This window comes from Canis aureus, chromosome 6, assembly GCF_053574225.1.
Source record: "Canis aureus isolate CA01 chromosome 6, VMU_Caureus_v.1.0, whole genome shotgun sequence".
Lineage (NCBI taxonomy): Eukaryota > Metazoa > Chordata > Mammalia > Carnivora > Canidae > Canis > Canis aureus.
In genome coordinates, this window is record NC_135616.1 from 45,371,088 (window position 1) to 45,395,170 (window position 24,083).

Sequence of the window (24,083 nt, forward strand, 5' to 3'; positions counted from 1 at the left end):
CTTATTTAACAATACTTACCTTCAGGAGAAGTTTTTGAGCTAGTGGAGGGAACTACCACTTGGCTAGGTACAAAAAGGCCAGTGGAGAAGGAAGGCTCAGGTTGCAGGTGCTAAGCAGAAGGGGAACAGGTGTACAGGAAACAGGGAGTCTATCACCCTGGCTCCTGCTTGCTTGATGCTAAAGATGGGTGTGCACACACGCAGTGGGGTCCCTCCCCCGCACTCTGGGTGGACAGCAGAGGAGGTGTCTCCCCTCCCAGCCTGCTTTCATTGCCTGGAAGCCAGGGTTGACACCCACTACCTGTGAGGAGTGTGGTTATGCTCTTTGGCAGCTAAGGACTTGGCCCATGGACTCAGGTTCAAAAGCAAGTGCGTGAGTAAATGCACAGGCACGTACAAGAGGGCCAACTGTATCTCTGCAGAGCAGACAGGAGCCTTGGGTTTTAAGAGTCGCCTCCCACCCTCTAACACAAATACATGACAGCTACAGTCTGGAGGTCAGAAAGCACACGTAAAACATTTCCTATAAAAGTATTTTTTTTAATAAATTGATGTATTTCAATGTTGTTAACATGATAGCCCAATGCTATATCAAGGTAGCAAAAGTGAAATTCCTGGTATTTGTTTTTTATATAAACACTATGAATGACAGTACATTTGCATTCAACTTCACAAGAAATTATCTTCAGGTTCATGAAGATTCTTTAACAGCTGTAACACCTCTCAAACAGTGAAGACGTGTATTGACTGCGTAGACAAGGCGAGTCTAGTAACTGAGCCACACCCTAAGAACAGACGGCAGGGAAGAAGATGCGATGGCAGCATGGCCAGCTTGCTGAACAAAACCCAAAGGAAACACAGCATGTATCAAAATGACCGAATGTCTTGCAGAAATGGAGCCAAAAGAAGACACACAGATTAGAGCCCTGAAGCAGTGAATGTGTTTCTACCCGTTTTGTGATGGAGAGAAGCCACGGATACGGAGTCCCGCCGCTGTCTGTAGCGTGGACTCTCCTCGTACACACAATGGCGTCCATCGGCTAACACCAGAATTCCTGCTCTGTACAAATGCTGGTGAAGGGAGCTTTGCGCTATTGCTGTGGGTCAGAGCAACAGGTGGCTGGGGTTCAGGTATCCAGTGGAGGCTCTTTTGACTCCACCTCCTACAACTCCAGACTCCCACTTTCCAAAACTGATGCCCCCTTCTTAGGGTTGACAAAACCAAGCAACCAACCAATTCACTCACCCAAGGGCATGGAAACCAACAGAAACCAGTAGCTTCTGACCCTCCCACACTGTTACCATCCAGCCCACCATGAGAAATGTGTTTCACTCAGTTACGATACAGAGAGAATCTCTGACTCCATCATATCACATGTGTCCTAATGACTGGATTTTTCTCAACAGAGATCAGGCTGAGAACATAATTCTTTCCCTGCAAAGGCAAGGAAAAGCTGGTTAAATGCTAGTGAGTTAAGTTCAACCTCAACTCTGAACTACAGAGAGGAACTGGTTTAAATGAGATTTTCTAACATAAAGACATTTCTCTCTTTTCAACCTCAAGTACAACTGGGTTGCAAGCAAGCTCACACCCAGGATTTTATCTGCTGATTGTTAGTATGATAAATGGCCTCAGGCCACTACTTATTTCTACCAGGACCCTTCACACTATTTTTCACTCCAAATGCTGCAGATGAAAGTAAATACAATGCAACAACAAGGAAATCATTTGTGTGTGGAGGTGCTGGGTTCCGGATGAGCACAGATGGGGTTTTCTCGGCTATTCCCCAGGAAGACTCTAACCGACAGGCCCTCCTTTTCGTGGGTCAGCAGCACAGACTAAGATCATGTTTCTCTGAATGATTAGAAACTGTCATCCACCACATTATTTAAAAAATATCCCAAACGGCATCAGACGTTTTTATAGCCGACCGGGGTTTAGGACTCTCCTCTGAGTGAACAAACGCACTGCCAGAGTCTTAGTGTTTTATTCTAAATCTCCTTTTTATGCCTGAACCAAGTGAACTTCTTGCAAAGATCCTATATTCCTTTCTTCTTCCTGTCCCATCTCCTAAAAGAGTGCTCTGCACCCACTAAAAAACTGAGGATAGACTTGTCAAGGCTTTCCTCTCCAGGAACGGAACAGTCAAAAACATGTATTAGGTTAAGTGGTTTCATTGTCCTCAGGTCAGGGCTTCTAACCCAAGGTTTGTTTTCCCTAGGAATAGGGTGGGCTTAAGTTGATAAAATGAATCAAAATCAGCTGACAGAAAAGTTAAAAATGTACTTTACTCAAAGATATGTATCTTTATAAAGGGCAATAGCAAACAATCCAATCTAGAAGTTGAAATAAAAGTAGGTGACTTTAAAACTAACAATCTCTATAAAGCTGAAGTCACTGCCTTGGATAATTTATATGCTGCACCCAATATTCTACGTAGGACATTCATTCTTAAGGCAGAAAAATGGAATCTGACATGTAATGACTTGGCTCTTACATCCAAGGGTCACACTGGGAGTAGATTTGAGCAGAGAGTCCTTGCTAATGAGGACTTATCTGCGGTGACAATTCCTTTCTCAGGGTAGGTTCTGTAAGAGACACATTTGAGAGAACGGAAAAAGATGAATTTTAAGACACACAAATATCTTTCAACATAAAGTCAACGCGACTGGGTTTTCTATGATGAGGTGGCGCTACTCCCGTAACAAGCCAATGAACTCCAACACACTCTGTCTGAAATGGTACGTAAGATGTCGGAATATCCAATAATGAACTTTCTGGAGAGTGTTGCTTCAGACTCCAGTTTTCAAGGTCTAGTATGAAAGGCAGCCTGAACAGTTATAAAGCAGTTGAATGTCAACTCACACTGCTACTCAGAGGGCTGCCACTTAGGATCTTTCCAACCCCATCAACACAGCCCAGTGCAGGGAGGGTAGCAGTATGTATTAAAATAAAGATGAAGCCCCCAACACATGTGCAAAAATACTCCTCAGTGACTAGCAGAATATCTTTAACGAAAACCATCTTAACTATAGACTCAGAGGCGTCCAAGCTGGACGGACACAGGAATGGACCAGCCCACCACAGTGGACTGGAATTTGGGATTAAAAGCCCCCCTCTGGTCTGGGGGAGCCCCAGGCCCCGAGGTTTCAGGCCACGTGTGCTCCTTCTCCTCTGTGTCCGGGTGCCACAATGCTAACAAAACCAAACACCAACCTAAAAGACCATTCTTAAGCAGGTGATGGTGACTCTAAGCACTCAAGGACCTCTCGTGTGCCTAGTGTTAATGCCGTAGCTCTGGCAACTGTCAGAAGTGTACAAAGATGACCTGCCTCACTGGTGAAGACGTGAAGATTTTCTTCTTTCACGGTGGCAGGAGTCCATGCAAGATTTGTAAACAGCGATACAAAATACTGTAAACATAACTTAACAGAACTCGTATAAAACAAGTAAATCCAAATTTACAAGTGGGTAAAAAAAACCAGAGGGCAGCTTCATACAAAGTTCTCCCTCCTGCGCCAAGTGATTCTTTTGATTACAAATATAATCCTGAGCTGAAAAACTGGGATTTGGGGGAGAGCCATCTTTGCATACAAAATATCCAGAGGACGCTTACTCTTTTACTTTTCTCTAGTTGATAGTCAACTGTCAAGAGACAGCTCTGAAGAGGTGACTTTGGAGACGTTTATAGTTTAGTGTGGCGCCCGGGTCTGGAGCCCGCTGTGGTGCTGGCCATGGATGCGGACGCAGCAGCGTCCTCAGCCTCCTCCAACTCGTCCTGTAGCTCTTGGCTGACGCTGGACTGCAGGGCTGCGGGGGTGAGCCACTCCTTGGGGAGACAACTCTGTAGGAAGGGGATACAGGAGCTGAAGTAGGCAAGCCGATTGATCCAGCGAGGAATCTCTTTCCCACAGAGAATCTACGGGGGACAAAGGGTGCTGTATTAGGAAGAGGAGTAAGGTTGGCCTGGGCCGGTGCCAGGGAGTGGGGCAGGCAGACAAGTCGGTGAGCAGGACACGTGGCCCCTGGGCCCCTTCCGCCGGCCCCCCATCTCTGTTTCTCTACGAAGCCTGGTTCAAGTGGCTACTTTCTACACCTGTAGCATCAAGTTCACTCTGCTGGGCTCCCTTCTGTCTCTGATCCTGGCTGGGACTGCCCCAGGATCAGATGTGTGTACCCGTGCTCTGAACGCCAGAGGAAAAGCCTTGCCGGCGCGCACACACACACGCTAGGAGTGTAACAGGTCAGAGTGGTGGGTTTTGGGTCCTTTCCTGTCTGTGAAGTCTCCCTTTTCAGATTCTTTTCTACTCCCACCGGGCTTCATCACTCCATTTCTGCTGGCCCGCGTTTTACCGTTACTTCTGTCCCTGACCCGCATCTCCCTAGGCAAAGAACCGTCTCCCCAGATGCAGACCTGGCTGTGTGAGTCGGTGTCAGCAGTGGGGCCAAGCACAGAACCAGGTCAGTACCCACTGCAGTGACGGAAGCAGAAGTGGGCCAGGCGGGCGGCTCCCAGCCCCCAGCCCCCACCCGATCCTTAGGACCCCAGAGCCTCACTGCCCGGCTCTGCAGATAGGACACACCGCGGGCTTCCGCAGCTAACTTTCCTGTCTTCACTTTCCTTCCTGCCTACACACAACACTGGGCTCCCTGCCGCCACTGTCCCCTCGGCGGTTTGCCTCTAGTTGGGTCAAAGATTAGGATTAGGTGATCTTATCTTAGTTGATGATTTGGGAAAAAGTTTTCAAAGTATTTATGTCCAAAAAGTAGCTAAAATGTAAATAAACTGGTACCGGTAATTAAGCAAGGTAACTTCTCTCTCCAAAGGGTTAGCCTTCCGGGACAAAGGTTACATTCCCTTTAAATACGATGTCTTAACCATAGGGTCAGTGGTCTCACTTGAGGGAAGATGGCATGTTTTTACCAAATTTGATCACCTGGTGAGCAGCACAGAGAGACAGAGATGACTTAAAAATATTTGAGAGGGGCACCTGGGAGGCTCAGTGGGTGAAGCATCTGCTTGGGCTCAGGTCATGATCTCAGGGTCCTGGAATCAAGGCCCATGTTGGGCTCCCTGCTCAGCAGGGAGTCTGCTTCTCCCTCTGCCCCTTCCACTCCGCTACTACACTCTTTCAAAAAAAAACAAAAAAAAAATCTTAAAAAATATTTGAGAAATGTGTCTGTGAACTAGATCTGGGGGAAAACCAAGCAATGACCACTCCTCTCTCTCTACTCTAGGAAACCCAGGCAAACAAGTATTACATTATATTTTATACCCAAGACACATTGTGGGGTGGGGTGGGGGGTAATCTGCGTACCTGAAGGTTAACTACAGAAGTGGTGGCGAGGTTAGCTTTACAGCCACTGTTGACTATTCACTTCTTTCAACCTACTTCCCAAATCCTGGTTTTACTCAACAAGCTACCTTCCTTCTTATATTCATGTGCTTCCTGGGAAGCTGATTTCATCCTTATGCAATGCCAGGTGGTGTGACCTGATCAGCCGAAAACACGGTACTATAAACTACAGCCTCCTGATATGTAGGAGTTGTGCTGGGATACAGTCACACCCATGGGCTGAGTTCTCAATGGCAGGGTCCAGTCGGTGACCAGTCCCCCAGCCTGTAACTACTCCCCCATTTGCCGGTCCTCAGAAGCATGCTGGTCCTCCATCAAGCCAACATCTCTAATCTTCAAGTCCAGACCCATCAGTGAGTCATTCAACATGGTAACTTGAATTTTAAAAACATTTATTTGAGAGAGCGAGCACACATGAATGAGTGGGGGTGGGGTTGGGGGTGGTGGTGGAGGGCAGAGGGAGAGGGAGAAGCAGGCACCCCATTGAGCAGGGAGCCTGATACGGGGCTCGATTCCCAGGACCCTAAGACGATGACCTGAAATGAAGGCAGATGCTTAACCCACTGAGCCACCCAGGCACCTCATAACTTCAATTTTTAAAATGAATTAGATTGTAGAAAGGAGGGCTAATTTGTTTTAACACATTATGTGTACATGTGTGTATAAATACTGGGTCATGATATAAAATAAAGCCTATCTCTTACAGTGGGTAGTGGTTTATTTTGCATTTAGGCTTCAACCAGTCATTCCCCTTTTAGAAATCTACCCCAGGGACACAATGGCTAGATATGGAGATGTAAGCATGCGGTGGTTTGTTCTAGCGCTGTAATGGTAGGAGTGGCCATCCTTGTCTTGTCCTGATCTTTTCCCCACTGAGTGTGACATGGGCTGTGGGCCTGTCACCTTTAGCCTTTATTAGGTTGAGGGATGTTCCCTCTCCACCAACTTTGTTGAGTTTTATTGTAAGTGGATGCTAAGTTTTGTCTAATGCTTTTCCGCATCTACTGAGATGATCATAGGATTTTTATCTTTCATGTTGCTAATGTGGTTATCACACAGACGGATTTGAAAATGTGGAACTGCCCTTGCATCCCTGGGATAAATTCCACTTGATTATGGTGCAGAATCCTCTTTGATGTACTGTTGAATTTGGTTTGCAAATGTTGAGGATTTCTGCACTTCTGTTCATCAGGGTTGTTGGCCTGTGACTTCTTTTTTTGTGATGTCCTTGTCTGGTTTTGGTATCAGGGTGATGCCTCGTAGAATGAATTTGAAAGTGTTCCCTTTTCTCTCATTTTTAGGAGAAGTTTGAGGTTAGATATTATTAAGTCTTGAGCATTTGGTAGAATTCACCAGTCAAGCTGTCTGGTCTTGGACTTTTGTTTGCTGGAAGGTTTTTGATTCAATCTCCTTAGTAATAATAGGTCCAATCAGTTTTTTTCTATTTCTCTGTGACTCAGTCTCAGAAAATTGTATATTTCTAAGAATTTGTCCATCTCTTCATAGTTGTCCTATCTGTTCAGTGTCTTCTAATGCTCGTATTTGTTGTATCCGTTGTAACTTCTCTTTTATTTTTTTATTTATTTGAGCCCTGTCTCTTCCCTTTTTGAGTATAGCTAAAGGTCTGTCAATTTTGCTTATCTTTTCAAAGAACCAGCTCTTAGTTTCATTGATCTGTTTATTGTCTTTTTAGTCTATAGATTTCATTTATTTCTATTCTGATCTTTAATTACTTCTTTCCTTCTAACCTTGGGCTTTGTTTGTTCTTTTCTAGTTCCTTTAGGTATAAGTTCGATTGTTTGAGATTTTTCCTGTGAGGTATATGAAATACTTTTAAATCTGGGGGGGGGGGGGTATTCATGATAAAATAACCCAAACAACTCTTGATCATCTTTGGAGAATGCTACTGAGATGCATGAGTGGTCCCCAACACCACCTCCAGTTAGATGATGACCTGCCAAGAGGGCCAAGGGACCAGGCACACAGCTGCATTCACAGCCATGATCCACTACAGGGAAGAGGATGAGAAGTACAGAAGAAATCACATACCAAGCATTCAAAGGGCATCTCCCAGTGGAATCACACAGGATATATTTAATTACCCCACAAAGGAGCCAGGACAACACATGTGAAATGTCCACTAGGGAAGCTTGCTAGACACCCAGCATCCAAAGTCTTATGGGGGCCTGGTTGTGCAGGTACCCACTCCTTAGCATGTGTCAAGTTTTTAGATTCCCCAGAATCTAAGCAGGTGTTTAGCAGAAATCACACTGTTCAAACAAAAGGGTGAGGCACGGTGAGCCACTCCTCCAGCTTGAGAATGTTGGGAGCCCTTCTGAAAGTCAAGTTCTCAGATGCATTAAGAAAGGCCGCTCCCTCCCCAATAAGCAGGCCTTTATAAGGACAGCAGCCTCTGATGTTTTAGCTTTTTTTTTTTTTTTTTTTTTACACACAGCACCCTCAACCCCCAAACTTGGCCAACCTGTTGCTACAGCAAATATTATCAAAGGACCCCATGCAGTCGGGTGAACAAACTGCAGTACTGACCTCAGATATACCTTTTAGGGTTCCTGGACTTGGCCAGTTAAGACATATCCCAAATCCCACTAACCATAAAGGTTTTAGAAAGTCGGATGGCTTCAACCTTGAGTTTTGATACAAACCTTCTTTACCTGGCCTGAAGCATCATTTAGGATTAGTACAACTCTGGCCAGTAATCTGAAGTCAGCCTGATTTCCTTTTTTTTTCAGGGCTGAGGCAACTTCATGACACACACAAGAATTATAATCCCAGAGGGCACACACTAGAGTCAGGCAGTCCAGGTTAAAAGGCCCCCACCCAGTGTGCTTCCTCACGGAGTGGGCACCGTGGGGCTTGCTGTAGACTGAAGAATTTTGTCCTCTTGAAGTTGGTGCGCTGAAATCTTACCCTTCGCATGATGGTGTGTGGAAACGGGACCTCTGGAAGGTGGTGAGGTCACAGGGGCTGAGCACTCATGACTAGGATCAGTGCCCTATCCCGGGATCTGAGAGCCCATGCACCCCTCGACCCAGGAAGCTGACCTCACCAGAGACTGAATCTGCCAGAGCCTTGACTTTGGACTTCCCGCCCCTGGAACGGTGAGAAAAAAAGGTCTGCTGTTTGCCCGGCACCTAGCCTGTGCTACAGGGTTAGAGCAGCCCAAATGGACGAAGATAGGGCTTCCGTCCTAGAGTTTTCAATCCAGCCAGAAAAACTGGCTCCATCTTGGTTTCAGAGGATCTACCCAGAGACGGTCAGATCCAAAAGGTTCTTCTGTCGGCAACGCCAGTTATCAGCCTCGCGAGTGTGGAAGAGGCATGCAGGTGTTCTGCGCGGCCAGTGCAGGAACAGGGCCCGGTGCTGGCTCAGCAGCCTGGCTGAATTAAAAGTGACTGCAGCAGCTTAGAAGGACAGAATGCAATGTTCTTCTTTAGCACAGGGAAGGCGCAATATTGAAAAACAAAGGACATTAAGGCCTACCCCCTTCTCCCCAGGTGCCAGGGGTTGGGGGGTTTTGGTTTGTTGTGTGTGCCATTTAGTGATCCGAACTTCACATTTTAAAAATTATCCCCTGCTCTCATCCAGCCCCTTTTTTTGATCTAGAAAGGATGCACAGAAGAGGGACAAAGAGTTCTTACCAGAAAATATTTTTATATAACTGAACTGAACTAGGCACATCGTATATGGAATTAGGGTCAAATCCTGAACTTTCAGAAAATTTCAGTGTGTTTACATAGCCGCCCCCCTCCCCTCCCCTGATCATTTACCTAGTGGACAGCCGAGACCACCCCGAATCGGCAGACGGCTGCATTTGAAAACTACACAGCCTTGCTAAGGAGCACAGAATGGGAAGAAGGGTGCAGTCTGCCCGTCACCCACTGCTGCACGGGATGCTACAACTGACCCACAGTCAACTGATCCATGGTCGTGAAGGGAGTTGCCAGGAGACATCCCGGGAGTGGGCAGGGGCTCACAGTCTTGGTGACGTGCCTTTCCCTACTTGTGGCTTTTGGTAAGAATCACTGGTTAGGGATTCAATCTGTCCCTGTATTGGAAACATAGAGCCAATGAGCAGCTCAATGCAGATGGTCCCAACCCAGAGGGGTCAGTCCATGTCCACAGGCTTTTACAGTGTACAGGACACAGACAGGTGTCCTGACCTGCAATGGTCCCCAAGAAGCCTTGCTCCCCAAGCCTTTCCTGGCTTTCATTTTAGCAGAAATGGGTAACAGAGAATGTCAGGTTTCAGCCTAAGAGTCAAGCCCAGGCAATTAGGAGTATGAATTCAAGATTTCAAAATAAAAGCCCAGGCTTTTCTTTGGCAGCAGTAAAGTCAAGATGCTGCATGGTCAGGGAGCCATGTTTCTCTAAATTTAAGCAGCATGAAAGGTTTTCCTTAACCCTTTTAAGACCCACTAAAAAATAGGCCCATTGGGCCAGAAAAATCATCAGCTTCTACAGGCCAGACATCTGATTTTACAAGAGCTCATTAGTATCTAAAAATTGCTTTTTAGCACTTTGAAGTCCATCTGGAAATGGTCTCTCTTTGTATACTGTCTCCCTTTCTCCAGAGGCCATGATAGACAGAAATCATAGTAAAAATCTCAGCTGTGGAGACATGTTTTCTTTTCATTATTAAAAGACTTAAACTCCATTTACTCAGGCTATTAAAGGCAAGGAAGCTGTGTCCAAACACTTTCTCTTTGTAGCATTCCCCGAGTGAAGTGGTCCCTATATCATCTGCAAAATTATTATTTTTTTTCATCTGCAAAATTATATGCAGAAAACATTTTACACCACTTCCTGTCATATATCCATAGATGCAATAATTATAAAATAAAAGGCATTAAAAAAATTCCCCTTTCCTTTCCTCATTGCAGTAAACTTAGCAATGACAGAGGCTGTAGCTGTTTGGGGAGATCCCAGCTGGTGGGGAGGCCTCTCCAGCAGCTAGACTAAGAATTAGTGTGGTGTACTGTACCCCAGTCTCCTTCTTCCTTGGCTCAAGCCTGGCAACTTTTTAATCATGTTCCCTCCCATGTGGAGGAGAAAGCAACACAAAGGTTTACCATTTTTGGCTCCCCCAAATTCAACTGGGATTTTGGGGGGCTTTTCTTTTCTTCTCTCCTGGAGGAGAGGACACACTTCAGGCATTACCTGGGCAACATGTCCTCCCCCAGGCCAATGGCCTGGCTGAGACAGCAGGGGAGCTGGTGCCTGAGGCTCCTGGGCTGGATCTACCATTCCCAATTCTGCAGATAGCTCCCCCTGTCACGAGGGATGGCAGCACAGCTGCTCCTCCACACCCTGCTCCTCCACACCCTGGATGGCAGCACAGCGGCTCCTCCACACACACTCACCATGTCTGTAAAGTGGGGCAACTGGATTGGGTGCTAGCTATGGTCTCTGCCAATTTCCACATTCTATGGATTCCGACTCCTTCATGCTGGTGTGGGAGATAGTGTCTGAGAGCCCTGCTGTGGGAGCCAGGTGGGTGGGGACCTGCGCAACCGTGCACAGGCCACCGAGACAGCAGCTCCTGGGGGACCTGAAACCACCCCCGCCTCCAGTGCCAAGAGTTGGCAAGTGGGGCAGCTCTTCGAGAGCTAGGTAATTCTCTAGGCCTTACTCTGTGATCTTGTGATTTCTTCCCTCCATTTTCTGTTTTCAGGTCCTGCAGTTCTGATCTAGCTCTGGTCTCCTGCATGGGAGTCAAGAACCGGGAAGGCAAACAGGTGCCTGCGTTCAAGCTGGCAGAACCAAATTTCGAGAGCGGCAAAATCAACAACTTATTAATACTTTTCAGAGCCAGGCGCAAAAGCTCCCACTGGTAACGAAACTAGATGAAGAAGAATCCTGTGGCTAAGGGGCAGAAGTGGCTCAAGCATTCATTTCTTTGGCGTGCAAGTTCTGGGCTGTAATAAAATGAATCCAAATAAGGGGAGACCATGATCTGTGTACCTCCACCCATGGCTAAGTCGCGATCGGGGTCACAGTTTAAAACCGTGCTGACTCGGAAGCCACTGAGCTTGGAGAGCTCATTCATATAAAAGAGGGACAGAGTACCACACTCAATGCAACACGAAGGATCAGGAAAGCCCAGGGGCAGAGAAGCAATGCAAGAAGCGGTACAGCGAGTCAACCAGCGCCGAAGGATTTGAGGGGAAAAGGGAATTCACCTCCGACAGAGCCGAAGAGAAGTGATTGCAGTTCTTGTGCATCAGGTGGTAGGCATTGCCCTTGTACTCCTTCCCCAGCTCTTCCACGATCTTCTCTATGTCATCCTCCAGGAAGTCCGTGCTCCCTAAAACTACAGCTTCTCTTGAAGAACAAAAAAAAAAAAAAAAAAAAAAAAAAAGAGAGGAAAGGGAAAACAAAACAAAACAAAACAGGACTGTGTGAGTTTTACGCCTTTCTAGAGAGCACTTTTTTAAGACTTGCTTATTTCCAGGAATACTGACCGGCCTAACAAAGCCGAGTTAATGCAATAAGACTAAAAGGTAAATGAGATCCTTTTAAACTTTCTGTTGAGTTTCTCCTTTCCTACAATAAACTCCCAAATATGTTACTTCTGAATCACACCAATGCAAACCTGGTCATTTTCTCTATGAAATGGTGTGTTGTGTATTAAAAATGTGTATTTAATGTATTAATAATGTGTAGCAGCACATTATTTTCACCAGCACTATGGAAGCAGGCAGGTTATTAGAGAACCAGAGCCATGCTGCAAATCCTCCTGCTCAATGACACTGGCCGTCAGAGCTGGCATCGTCTCACTCGGAGAGAGTCTTTTACATTATCTGCCTCTGTGCCATTGTGAGATGAACTACCAAACAGCCATTTTTTTTCCTTTTTCTTCTTCTTTTTTAAAACACCATTATAAAACCGACCAACTAACCAACCCCCAAATTAAAAAACAAACACCCTCCACCCAACCAGCAACTACTGCCCTGGAAATGCAATAGACATTATCCAGTAGAAAGCAGAATTTTAGTCAGATACAAGGTATCTATATCTAGGCATCCAAAAAAAGTGAAAATATTTAGAAAACCCTTCCATCTAGTACTCCTGTTAAAAGGGAGACCTAAGGGATAGACTCAGGACGGCATTATAGCAAATCAGTGACAGGCTGAGAGAACCATGAACTTAGTAGTGATAAAAAATGTGTGGCCCTATCCTGAATTCCAACCTCATTTCATGGCTTTTTACTTGGCAAGTTAATGATCTTACACCCAAAAGTCTCTTTAAAGCTCCTTGAAACTAAGATTCTAAACACCTCTTCAAATGCAAACCTTAATTAAGAAATGGTAATCTGATTATTAAGCATTCAGAATCTCAGGGCTGTTGACTACGCATAAGGCTCCAGAACCTTTGGTTTGGTTTATCAAAACATGTAATATACACACTTTTATAACAGTTTCTCAGCTAACCAACTGTTTGGTTACTTCAAATGTATAAACAGTGTCCCCTTCATTGGGAAAAATGAAAAGATAAAAAAAAAAAAATCCTACCGTATGGGACTCCTGGGGGGCTCAGTTGGTTAAGCCTCTTGACTCTTGATTTCGGCTCAGCTCATGATCTCAGGGTCATGAGATCAAGCCCTACGTTGGGCCTACACTGAGCGAGGAGCCTGCTTGGGATTCTCTTTCTTTTCCTCTGCCCCTTCCTGCCCTGCTTGCACTCTTTCTCTCTAAAATAAAAAACCTACTGACCATTTTTTTTCCCTCTTCATGTATTTTATTTTTAAATATTTAAACTTTTTTTTACTTGAGTTGACACGACACAAAATGTTAGTTTCAGGTGTACAGCATAGTAAGTCAACATCCCTGCATGCTATGCTTTGCTCACAAGGGTAGCTGTCACCTGAAAAATGAAGAGATTTCCAACAGTGTTGGGTAGGTCACAAGAAAATTGTCTTCTATCTTCCCCCGTGTGGGAGGTTAGAGGGGAAACAATCACTACATATGAATGTCTTCTAAAGCAGAACCCAAGTCATACCAAGGTAAGAACATTTTCAAAGCACACAAAATAACTTACGTGGGTCCTAAATAAAAGCAACAGACTAGGTTATTTCAGGCACTTCATCTGGCCGATTCCCATCTTTATACAACTTCAGATAGATTCAATTTTAAATAAAGTGTCAGCAACTAAAACAATGTTAAAGAAACATTTTAACTTCCTAGATTTTCATCTACAGAATGAATTCTGTATGCCTGAAAACACACTTTGGTACCTAAGACAGTGTAATAAAAATTATCCTCCCTACTTACTTAAATTTAAATGTTTCTCCTAGTTCAGAAGCATTTCCTGGGGAAATTTCAAATATTCCAGAAAAGGGGTAAGGATGGCCACCATAAGCAAATTCTGAAAAGAGAAAACTCATGATTTTTAGTATTTATCACACAAAACTTAACCAGAATGCTGAATTAGCTTTAATAAATGATGAGGATAATAATGATACCATCTAAATATTTCCAGGTTATCAATGCTTTCACAAAAAAACTCATTCTGCTGTTACTTGTACACAACAGTTGATACAAAAGGCCTGAAACTCTAATAATGAAGGACACTCAAAGGTGATCCTGACCTGTCCCTTTATTTTGTGTGTGCTGGCGAGAGCAGAGTTGACCGACAGTCACAGGTGAACGTGGTCTCTCTCCGAGCTATCGTGGCGAGCTAAGTGGGTGGTCAGTTCAGTGTTTTGTCATTTTCTAAATTAAAGTGATCAAATGTGAAACTTACACTTTACTAGAAAAACTGTCTAATAACAATGATTTTGCATGGCTCCTGGGTTGAAGACTCTTGGTTTATCTTTGAGTAGGAGCAAAACATTAGCAAGCCTGAAAAACCGAATTCAATTCCCCTCATTCCATTCAAGAAAAAATAAGCTGCCAGGTTAACACATACACCTACTCACACACTCTCCCCACAGCAAATCTTTTAGCTAGGAGGGAACCACTTGTGCTACAGGCTCACGAGATATCAACTCTCATCCAGAACAGAAGCAGAGAGTGCTTTCAGATAAGGAAATAACTAAAATTCCTGGTCAAGGATACTTAGATATTGAAGTGGCAAATCTTAGCAGACCTATTTTCAAAATTACAAACCAATGTTTAACCTCTTCTAAAAAAAAAAAACAATTAATTAACCTCTTCACTTAAAATGTATTAAATACATCGTGAAAGGTCTTAGAAGAAAGCATGGAAAAGAACAAGGCAGCTACCAAATTTACTTCGGATTCAGACCTTCCAGAGAAAACACAAGATGTGGATAAGAAATAAAGTATCTGGCATTCAATTTTGAAATAGACAGTAAAAATTACCTTAATGATCAAATTTATAAAACACTGTAGATAATCAGGTCAGACATAGAAAGGTTATGTTTAGATTTTTTACTTCCTCAATTCCAATATGAAAAATTGCAGAGTTTTTTGTTCATTTATTCAAGAAGTGTCATTCACTTACAGCAAGATATTGACCTGAGCTTGGCTAAGCTTCCATAGTTCGGACTATGTTTCTAATTATTCCTACATCATTTCATGTTGGGGAGCAATGATTAGCCAGGTGAAAGAATAATGGACTAGTATGTAAAAACACTTGGGTTCAAGTCCTAGTTCTATTAACTATTAGTAGTGGGACTTTCAGCAGATCTGAGCGTGGGCTCCTTTGTCTGAAAAATGGAGAAACTGCCACATGTCCTTCTCTATGTCACAGCGGCATGATCATGTGTTTCAGAACTTGATGGCACTTAAAAGACTGTAACACATCATAGAAGTTCAGTTAAAAACGAAGACATGAAACTTTGGCAAAAGCCAGATCACACAAGGGAGCAAACCCAGAGACTACAATCCACCCATAGCAACACTCTGACCCCCAGCACTTTCTCAGCAGGAGCCTCATTGCTTTTGGGGGATGATTTGGTAGATGCAGCCTTTTGAGTAAGATGGAGCTTAGGTGGAGGATCTTTATAGCTAACATTTTCTATGCTATACTGCAGCCAGAAGCAGCTAATGTGGAATGTAAGAAAGGCACAGAGTAAATGCCATACTGACACTTTTGAGGAAATGAGCCTGTTCCTTGTATTAGCTAACGTCGGTCTGTAACCTTCATGGGTAACCCAGGGTAGAGACTGCAATCACGTGTTCTTAGAGGTCTTGTACAAAGGCTGCCTGGCTGAGGCAAATAAAAGACATTTTTGCTACAGGGTGAGTTTATGATGCAAAATAATATGTTATTACAACCCTGATGGAACTGGCAATGTGGTCTGCCTTATGCAGACCATTACTGCTTACAACTTGATCTGAAGGAAATTATCCTGCACCAACAGTGGAAATTAGAACAAAGGAAAAAGCTGTTGAAAACAAAGCTGCTTGGTTTGAGTGGCTCTGGTCATATTTATCATAATAAAGGGCCACCAAGAATAAAAGGGTTGAGTTCATGACAAAGGCCATCATTCTTGAGCAAAAAGCTCGATGTAATCCAAGGCACGATTTACTCAGTGATCTTTTTAAACTTTGTAATGACACACTTGTGAATCTACAAAAACAAATTTAATACTGAAATTCCCTCAGGAAATTGTTATTTCAAGTTTGACACTCTAGCACCAACCCATCTCCGACCATAATGACTGGTTTTCCAAGTGCAAGGTTTCTTGGGAACTCCGATATCTGTCAGAACAAAACTGTCACGGTAAAACAATCCCAGAAGGCAAATAGTTTTTAAGACCCTGCATTTGGAATAAGAGATAACTACATGAATATATAGTCATATACTTTAGTACTTTCTCCTCAAATATGTTCAACTTTGGATATTTTCCCAAAATACAGTAAACAACTACCATAAACAACTCTTCTACTTTGTGCAATCATGTATGGCAGCAGTTGAAAAAAAGCAGAGGAAGAGCTATAGATATGCAATGAAAGTCCTTTAAAAGAAAACACTCTTCAGAAAGTCTGTTTAGACTGTGTGTACACGTACCTCTGCCATATACTTCAATTCCTGAATGAAAAACGCCAATTCCGATGGATGAGGTGTATTCATTCATCCAGTACTAGGAAAAAAAGAAGAGATTCAGAGTATCTGTCCATTTATATAACTTAATTCCCAATGATAGGAAACCACTGCCCCCAAATCCTTCATGGAATATTTAGGCCTTCCATTTCCTAGCATTTCTCCTTCGGCCCCCAAAGTCCATGGTATCAGTCCGTTTGGTCCTATCTCTGCACCTATGCTTGTATGACATCCTACATGGAATGCCTTCCTGGGTCAAAACGACTGCCTCAATTTGTAAAGGCTTAGATCATAGCCATAAAATCTGAACCAGGTCAGGTTAAGGGGAAAAAACGGATATAAAAGCTCTCCTGTGAATTAAAAAAACAAAAAACAAAAAACCAAAAAAACCCCAACTACATGTAATGTATGCTTTCATATCTATTTTTCTTCTATCTTTTCTATCTCAAGCTTTCTATTTCATTCTCTGGTGAGCTCCCTGAAGACTGGGGTATTTTATTCTTTTTCAAAAACATTTGAAAAAGACATATATATGGCATGTATGTCCTGATTCAGCTCAAAGTTTGATAACAATAATACAGGAACAAATAATAGGAGGCACAAAGGCTACCACAATCTTTTTAACACTGGCATGCAGTAGACATTCCCAGAAAAGGTAGTATCTGAATTGGGTTTTTAGGAATAAATGAGATTTCCCCAGATAGAAAATGTGGGGGGTAGGGTGGAGGGAGGGGAATGGGGAGAAATGTCTGGAAGGGCAAAGAGGGTGTGCATCAGCATCATGATGTGAATTCTGGGGGTGGCTCTGGAGGGGTACAAGGAGGACTGGAGAGGCTTTACCTAGAAGAAGGTAATAAATGCATCAACAGCTCATTACAAACACTTAGGCAACACTTAACAGTGTTACAAACCCATTAGGTTTCTTCTAGGTTAGAGGATAGATAATTTGTCTTTAATTTTTCTGAGTTTATTCAAGTCTTAGCCTTGGTTCCAGATCCCTAGCCAGTTTTTCCCAGACCTCAGGAAGTGCATGTTCGCATACATTGCTGGAGGAAGCATAATGGATAAAGTCGACTTATTTTGTCCTAAAATGTACCTGGAAGAAAAATTAAGCAATAATAAGCAAGAAATATTTGAAAAAGAACAGGGAACTTTCTCATCTAGTTATCCGTGCACTCACTGACAGTCTCTCTAGAACAGATCCTTGCATGTGTAAGAGTCTGGCATATGATAAAAGTGGTGTTTACTATTAATGATAAAAGATAAACTATTAAAAATGTGTTGACAAAACTCACGCATAAAAATACATTTCACATATTGAAAAGTTCTAGTAGGTCTAAAGATAATCATAGAGAAGAAAATAAAATAGAGTGAAAAAAATCTTAGATGGGAAAAGATTACCCAAATAAAGCAAAACCTAGAATTTCTACAGGAAAACCACAGATAAAACAAACACTTTCAATTTTTTATTGTGTAAAATTATATGAACACTGAAAGATAAACAAGACATAGGGAAGAAAAGATCTGAATGAGGATATGTCTCATTCTCTACCAGATTCTATTTGGTTCTTGATTTTGGACAACCTGAATTTGGATGGCAAGTTAGGCATGTGTTTATCTGAATCAATTTGATTTTGGATACAGTAATGAGGATATGTATAGAAAGGGATTTCTCAAGACTAATTCCAGAGTTTAGGCAGCAAAAATTCAGATGGCAAGGGATACTGTATACAAAAGCTCCTTTAAAAAAATAACCCCCACAGACAAGTGAGCAATCACACAGAAGAAATTAGTGGCTAACAAATGCGAACTTACATTCTCACTAGTAAACAGAAAAATACTAATGAAAACAGTAAGCTACCATTCTTTTTTTTAATCCATCTGATTGGCAAATATAAAAAATATTGCTAAATATTGCTGGTGTTGGTAAGGGTGTGAGGAAGCTCCTGCTGAAGTGCGAATTAATAACTGTTAATTAACCATCCTACCTCTTGGGAATCTATTCTACAGAAATACTTGAACATATGCAAAGACATATTCCGGAATGTTAACAGTTGCCTATAATACTGAAAACCTAAAAACAACATAAATATCAGTAATGGAATGGTTAAAAAAATTACAGTAAATCTGTATTATTAACTATCATAAAGATACTAAACGAGTAAGGTAACTCGATACATGTGAACATAAGAAGATACCTAAGAGACATAAAGTAAAACACCAAGTCGTGATATGTTAGCTGTGGCATGATCACATACTTGCAAAATAAATAAATAGGTCCCTTGTGTATGTTTTGTGCTAAAAACGAAAAAATACAACAAAACTACCACTGATTACAGCAAAAGAAAGTTGAAGATACAGATCAAACTGTTAATAGCTTAGAAAAGGGGGTGGAGATATAGCAGAGGAGGAAATGAAGCAATAGAGGGATGCTTTCACTTTTACCTGAAAAATTTGAAAAAATTTATTGAGGTATAATTGACATACAATGTTATATTAGTTTCAGGTGCAGAATACAGTGATTTGATATTTACATACATTGTGAAATGGTCACCATAATAAGTCTAGTTCCCATCTATCACCTTACAACATTAATACTTTTACAGATTATATTCCTCACACAGTATAATACATCGCGATGACTTATTCATTTTATAACTTGAAGTATGTACTTCTTAATTCTCTTCATCCATTTTGCCTTTCCATTCTCAACCACCTTCTCCTCTGGCAACCACCACTCTAATTTCTGTATCTATGAATCTGGGTTTGGTTTGGTTTTTTAAGACTTCACACATAAGATCATGCAGTATTTGTCTTTTGCCTGCCTTATTTCATTTAAAATACACTCTAGGTCCATTCATGTTATTGCAAATGGTAAGACTTCATTCTTTTTTATGGCTAATACACACACACACACACACACACACACACACACACACACTACTCATACGGCTGAATTATCTATCAATATATCAATTCATCAAATTTTCTTTAGCTATTCATCCACAGATGGACAGTTGGGTTGTTTCCATTATCTTGGTTATTGCAAATAAATCTGCAATGAACACAAGAATGAATATATCTTTCCGGGTTAATGTTTTCATTTTCCCCAGATAGGTAACTAATAGTGGAATTTCTTGCTTACAAGGTTGCTTGCTCTCTTTTTAATTTATTGAGGAATCTATATACTGTTTTCCATGGTGGCAGCACTAATTTACATTCCTACCTATAGTGCAGAGGGCTCCCTTTTCTCTACATACTGTTATTTCTTGTCTTTTTGATAAAAGCCATTCTGACAGGTGTAACGTGATATCACATTGTAGTTTTGATTTGTCTTTCCTGATGACGAGTGATACTGAGCATCTTTTCATGTATCTGCAATGTCTTCTTTGGAAAAACATCTATTCAAATCATCTGCTCGTTTTTTAATCAGATCATTTTTTGCTCTGAGTCGTGTTAGTTCTTTACAAATATTTTCTCCCATTCAGTAGGTTCCCTTTCATGTTGTTGATGGTTTCCTTTACTGTGCAGAAGCTTTTTAGATTGATGCAGTTCCATCTATTTTTGCTTTTGTTGCCCCTGCCTTTGGAGTCAGATCCAAAATAACACTACTGCAAAGATCAGTATCAAGGAGTATCAGTATCATCTCTCACGTTTTCTTCCAGGAGTTTCATAATTTTAGGTCTTACTCAAGCCTTTAATCTATTTTGTGTTGATTTTGTATATGGTATAAAATAGTGGTCCAGTTTTCCCAACACCATTTGTTAAAGAGACAGTCCTTTCTCTCTATCTCTAGTCTTGCCTCCTTTGTTGTAAGTCAACTGACCAAAAATACATGGGCTTATTTCTGTGCTCTCTATTCTGTTCTAATGGTGTATATGTCTGTTTTTATGCCAATACCATACTGTTTGATTACTATAGCTTTGTACTATAGTTTGAAATCAGGGAGCATGTGATACCTCTTGCTTTGTTCTTTCTCAAGATTGGTTTGGCTATTTAGAGTTTTTTGTGGTTCCACACAGATTTTAGAATTTTTCTAGTTCTGTGGACAAGGTCATTGGCATTTTAATATGAATTGCATTGAATCTGTAGATTGCTCTGGGTAGTATGGATATCCTAACATTATTGATTCTTTCCCTTGAGGACAAAGTCTTGCTTCCTATTTCTTCATTTTTTTCCCCCCACACATTATAGCTTTCAGCATACAGGTCTTTCATCTCTTTGGTTAAATTTATTCCTAGGTATTTTATTCAGTTTGGTGAAATTGTAAATGGGATGTTTTCCTGATTTTTCTGATAGTTTATCAGTGAATAGAAACACAACTGTTTTATATATATTAATTTTGTATCCTGCAACTGGACTGAATTCCAACAGTTATTTGGTGGAGTTTTCCATAAATGGTATCATGTTGTTCACAGTGACACTTTTTGCTTCTTCCTTCCCAGTTTGTATGCCTTTTATTTATTTTTTCTTGCCTAATCATTATGGCTAGAAATGCCAATATAATGTTAAATAAAAATGGTAAGTGAGTGGGGCATCTTGGTTTTGTTCCTGATCTTAGAGAAAAAGAAGGTTGTTGGAGAACAATGTTCATATGGTCTCAAAGTATTGAACCCTACATTTCGCTAAATTCTAAGGAAAAAAGATACCTTAGAAAATATGAAAAAAAAATACAGTGAATATCACCTTATATGGATGATTAAACAGAATATCATCATCAATAGCTGGATGAACTGATGTTATGTGCCACTCAATGTGATAAAATAGAAAGGCCACAACATTTCCTTTGTTAGTTTTCTTATCACATATGTTTAACAGAATATAACCATAAGAAAAAAAAATCAGTAAGTCTGGACTGTGGACTTTCTATAAGAAAAGTAGCCTGATGTTTTAAGAAATAGTGACATAAAAGTCAAAAGAAAGGTGGCCATTCTCTAAAGTAGATGGAAAAGATATGACAATTAAATGCAATGAAGGAATCTTGACTGTCTCTTAGGTTAAATCCCCCTCTCCTAAGACATTATTAGGGGAAATATTAATCAATGGAAAATTTCTTGGGTGTGATAATAGTACTGTGGTTAGGTAGAGAATATCTTATTAGGAAATACATGTTGAAGTATCTAGAGATGAAATGCTTTAATGTTTGTGACTTAACTTTCTGTGTGGGTGTGAAGGTGAGTATGTACGTGTGAGAGATTATGAGAAAACAAATACGGTTAAAAATTGGTCAATCTAGGTGAAGAGTATACAGACTGTTCTCTTCTTTCAAGCTTTTTTTTTTTTTTTTTAAGTCATAAACATTTTCAAAATAAAAAGTTAGGGGGAACTAAGAATGATCTAGTCCTCGCCTCCTTAAAACAGAAGAGATGCTTTTCCAAGTTTCTTGCTTTCCTCCCACCTTCTCTCCCTTTTCAGAGGATGAGATCAGAAACTATCACAAGGTGATCATGTTAGTCTGCATAAAAATTTGGCTAGTCTTTTTCCAGTCAGTGGTTTCCTTGGCAGCCAACTTCTCTAGGACTTAAACTGCCTTTCCCATTTGAAAAATTCCATTGTTTATACTGTTTGCACCAATAATTTGGTCTGTATACTGCTGATTTCCTTAACAGCAGCACCAGCAGGCTTTTGTTCTGGACGCAGATGGCTCTACTTTAAAGGTGACCTTTTTCTCTTTTTACTATGTGAGCTTCTTTCAAAATACAGAATATTTTCCAAAAAGAGATATATCCAAAATGATTTATCTGCAATAATCAAAAGGTTTTAAACTCTTAGTAAACTCAACATTTATCTCTCTTTAATGTCTAATATCCCTTAACTTTAACAATTTATCTTTTACTTGCCCACTAAATAGCTTTCCAAAAGTGCTTTTATAATAAATTTCTATAATGGACATTTAAGTGTTTTGTTAAGACACAGAAAGGTTTTCATGAAAATAAAAATCCTATGTAGACAGTGACTTTTGGCCAGGATGAGAATGGGAATGCACGGTCACAGTGGGAATCTTTTTTTTTTTTAATGTTATTAACTGCAGACAGAATATACCAAATTCCAGTGTTCTTGATACAGATTTTTAAAAAAGATTTTATTTATTTGATAGAGAATGAGGGAGAGCGAGTGAGCGTGCACACAAGCAGGCAGAGAAGCAGGCAAAGGAAGAGGGAGAAGCAGCCTCTACATGAGCAGAGCCTGACAGTGGGGCTTGATCCCAGGACCCTGGGGACCCTGGGACCATGACCCGAGCCGAAGGCAGATGCTCAATCAACTGAGCCTCCCAGGTGCCCCCAGAGTGGGAATCCTGAACTCAGAAATCTTTTATTTCCTGCCCTTTCACAAATGAAAATAATCTCATATGCTAGAACTCCTTCAAGTTGTGAGTATGTACTTTACTTCATAGAGCCTGAAATTTCCCTGTATTCAAGACCTTACATTCTAATAAAGAAAAGGGTATGCTTTGACACGTTTTTTGAGTTGGAAAATCCATAAAATTAGAGAAACTTAAAAATGAGAGAAATGTACTATCCAAAAATTTGGTTGGTCCTTTGGAATTCACTCTAATGAGACATGATCTATATAAGGTTTCTTATGAAGTGCTGATGTACTACAATGAAAAAGGAATACTTGATAGCTTTGCAAGTGACGGCATCTGCCTCCACTCGCAGATGCAAAGTTGGACAATCAGGTCAGGTGTTTTTGTTCAAGGTTTTAGGAAGCTCCCAAGTTGTTAGGAAAAGGCTGTCTTAACCAGAGATAATCCTTTGGATAGTATTGAACAGCAGAAGCTGGGATCCCTGGGTGGCGCAGCGGTTTAGCGCCTGCCTTTGGCCCAGGGTGCGATCCTGGAGACCTGGGATCGAATCCCACGTCGGGCTCCCGGTGCATGGAGCCTGCTTCTCCCTCTGCCTGTGTCTCTGCGCCCCACCCCCCCGTGCGTGTGTGACTATCATAAATAAAAAAAATAAATAAATAAATAAACAGCAGAAGCCTATTCCTCCTAACATCACCTTTTCCCCCAAAGGCTGTCTTAATAATCTGTGCCAGGCAGGAATTAATGGTGATGCTATTTATTCACGTGCATGTGCACGAGTGGAGGAGGGCAGAGGGGTAGGGGGGAGAGAGAGAGAGAGAGAGGGAGAGAAGCAGACTCCCCACCAAATGCAGAGCCCGACATGGGGCTTGATCCCACGACCCTGAGATCGTGACCTGAGCTGAAATTAAGAGTCACATGCCTAACTGACTGAGCTACCCAGGTGCCCCTCCACCAAATTTTTAAATAAGAATCAGTACCAATTCTTCACAAACTACTCCAAAAGACAGACGGGAACATTTTCCAATTCATTCTATGAGGCCAGAATTAACTTGACACCAAAATTAGACAAAGACGTCACAAGAAAAATGTAGATCAACAGCTCTTATGAATACTCCAAAATCCTCAACAAAATACTAGCAAATTGAATCCAGTAACATATAAAGAGGACTGCCTACACACCATACACAGGTGAGATCTATTCCAGGAATGGAAGATGGGTTTAATATTCAAAATATACCATACCAAGAGAAAAAAGGACAAGATCCACAGGATCATCTCATTAAATGCAGAAAAGCAACTGACAAAATCCAACACTCTTTCGTGATAAAAACACTCAACAAACTAGGAATAGAAGGAAACTTCCCCAGTCAGAAAAAGGGTGTCTATGA

General features: G+C 41.6%; 1 protein-coding gene and 1 long non-coding RNA gene across 6 annotated transcripts in view; one reads left to right on the forward strand and one right to left on the reverse strand.

The window, feature by feature from the left end:
- Nucleotides 1-519: 519 nt before the first annotated feature.
- DESI2 (desumoylating isopeptidase 2) overlaps nucleotides 520-24,083 on the reverse strand; it is a 46,739-nt gene continuing 23,175 nt past the window's right edge. For 2 of the 5 annotated variants that reach the window (XM_077901399.1, XM_077901400.1), the window contains exons 2-5: nucleotides 16,356-16,428; nucleotides 13,650-13,743; nucleotides 11,559-11,700; nucleotides 520-3,920 (exon numbers count right to left, since the gene is read on the reverse strand). In XM_077901399.1, the coding sequence (XP_077757525.1) occupies nucleotides 3,687-3,920; nucleotides 11,559-11,700; nucleotides 13,650-13,743; nucleotides 16,356-16,428 (543 nt within the window). In that variant the 3' untranslated portion in view covers nucleotides 520-3,686. The remainder of the gene's footprint in view (nucleotides 3,921-11,558; nucleotides 11,701-13,649; nucleotides 13,744-16,355; nucleotides 16,429-24,083) is intronic. The other 3 variants (XM_077901402.1, XM_077901403.1, XM_077901401.1) reach the window with 2 other exon arrangements.
- Nucleotides 7,892-11,833, forward strand: LOC144316017 (uncharacterized). Its single transcript, XR_013381763.1, has 3 exons — nucleotides 7,892-8,477; nucleotides 9,151-9,391; nucleotides 11,051-11,833. It is a non-coding gene; the product is annotated as an uncharacterized LOC144316017 (long non-coding RNA).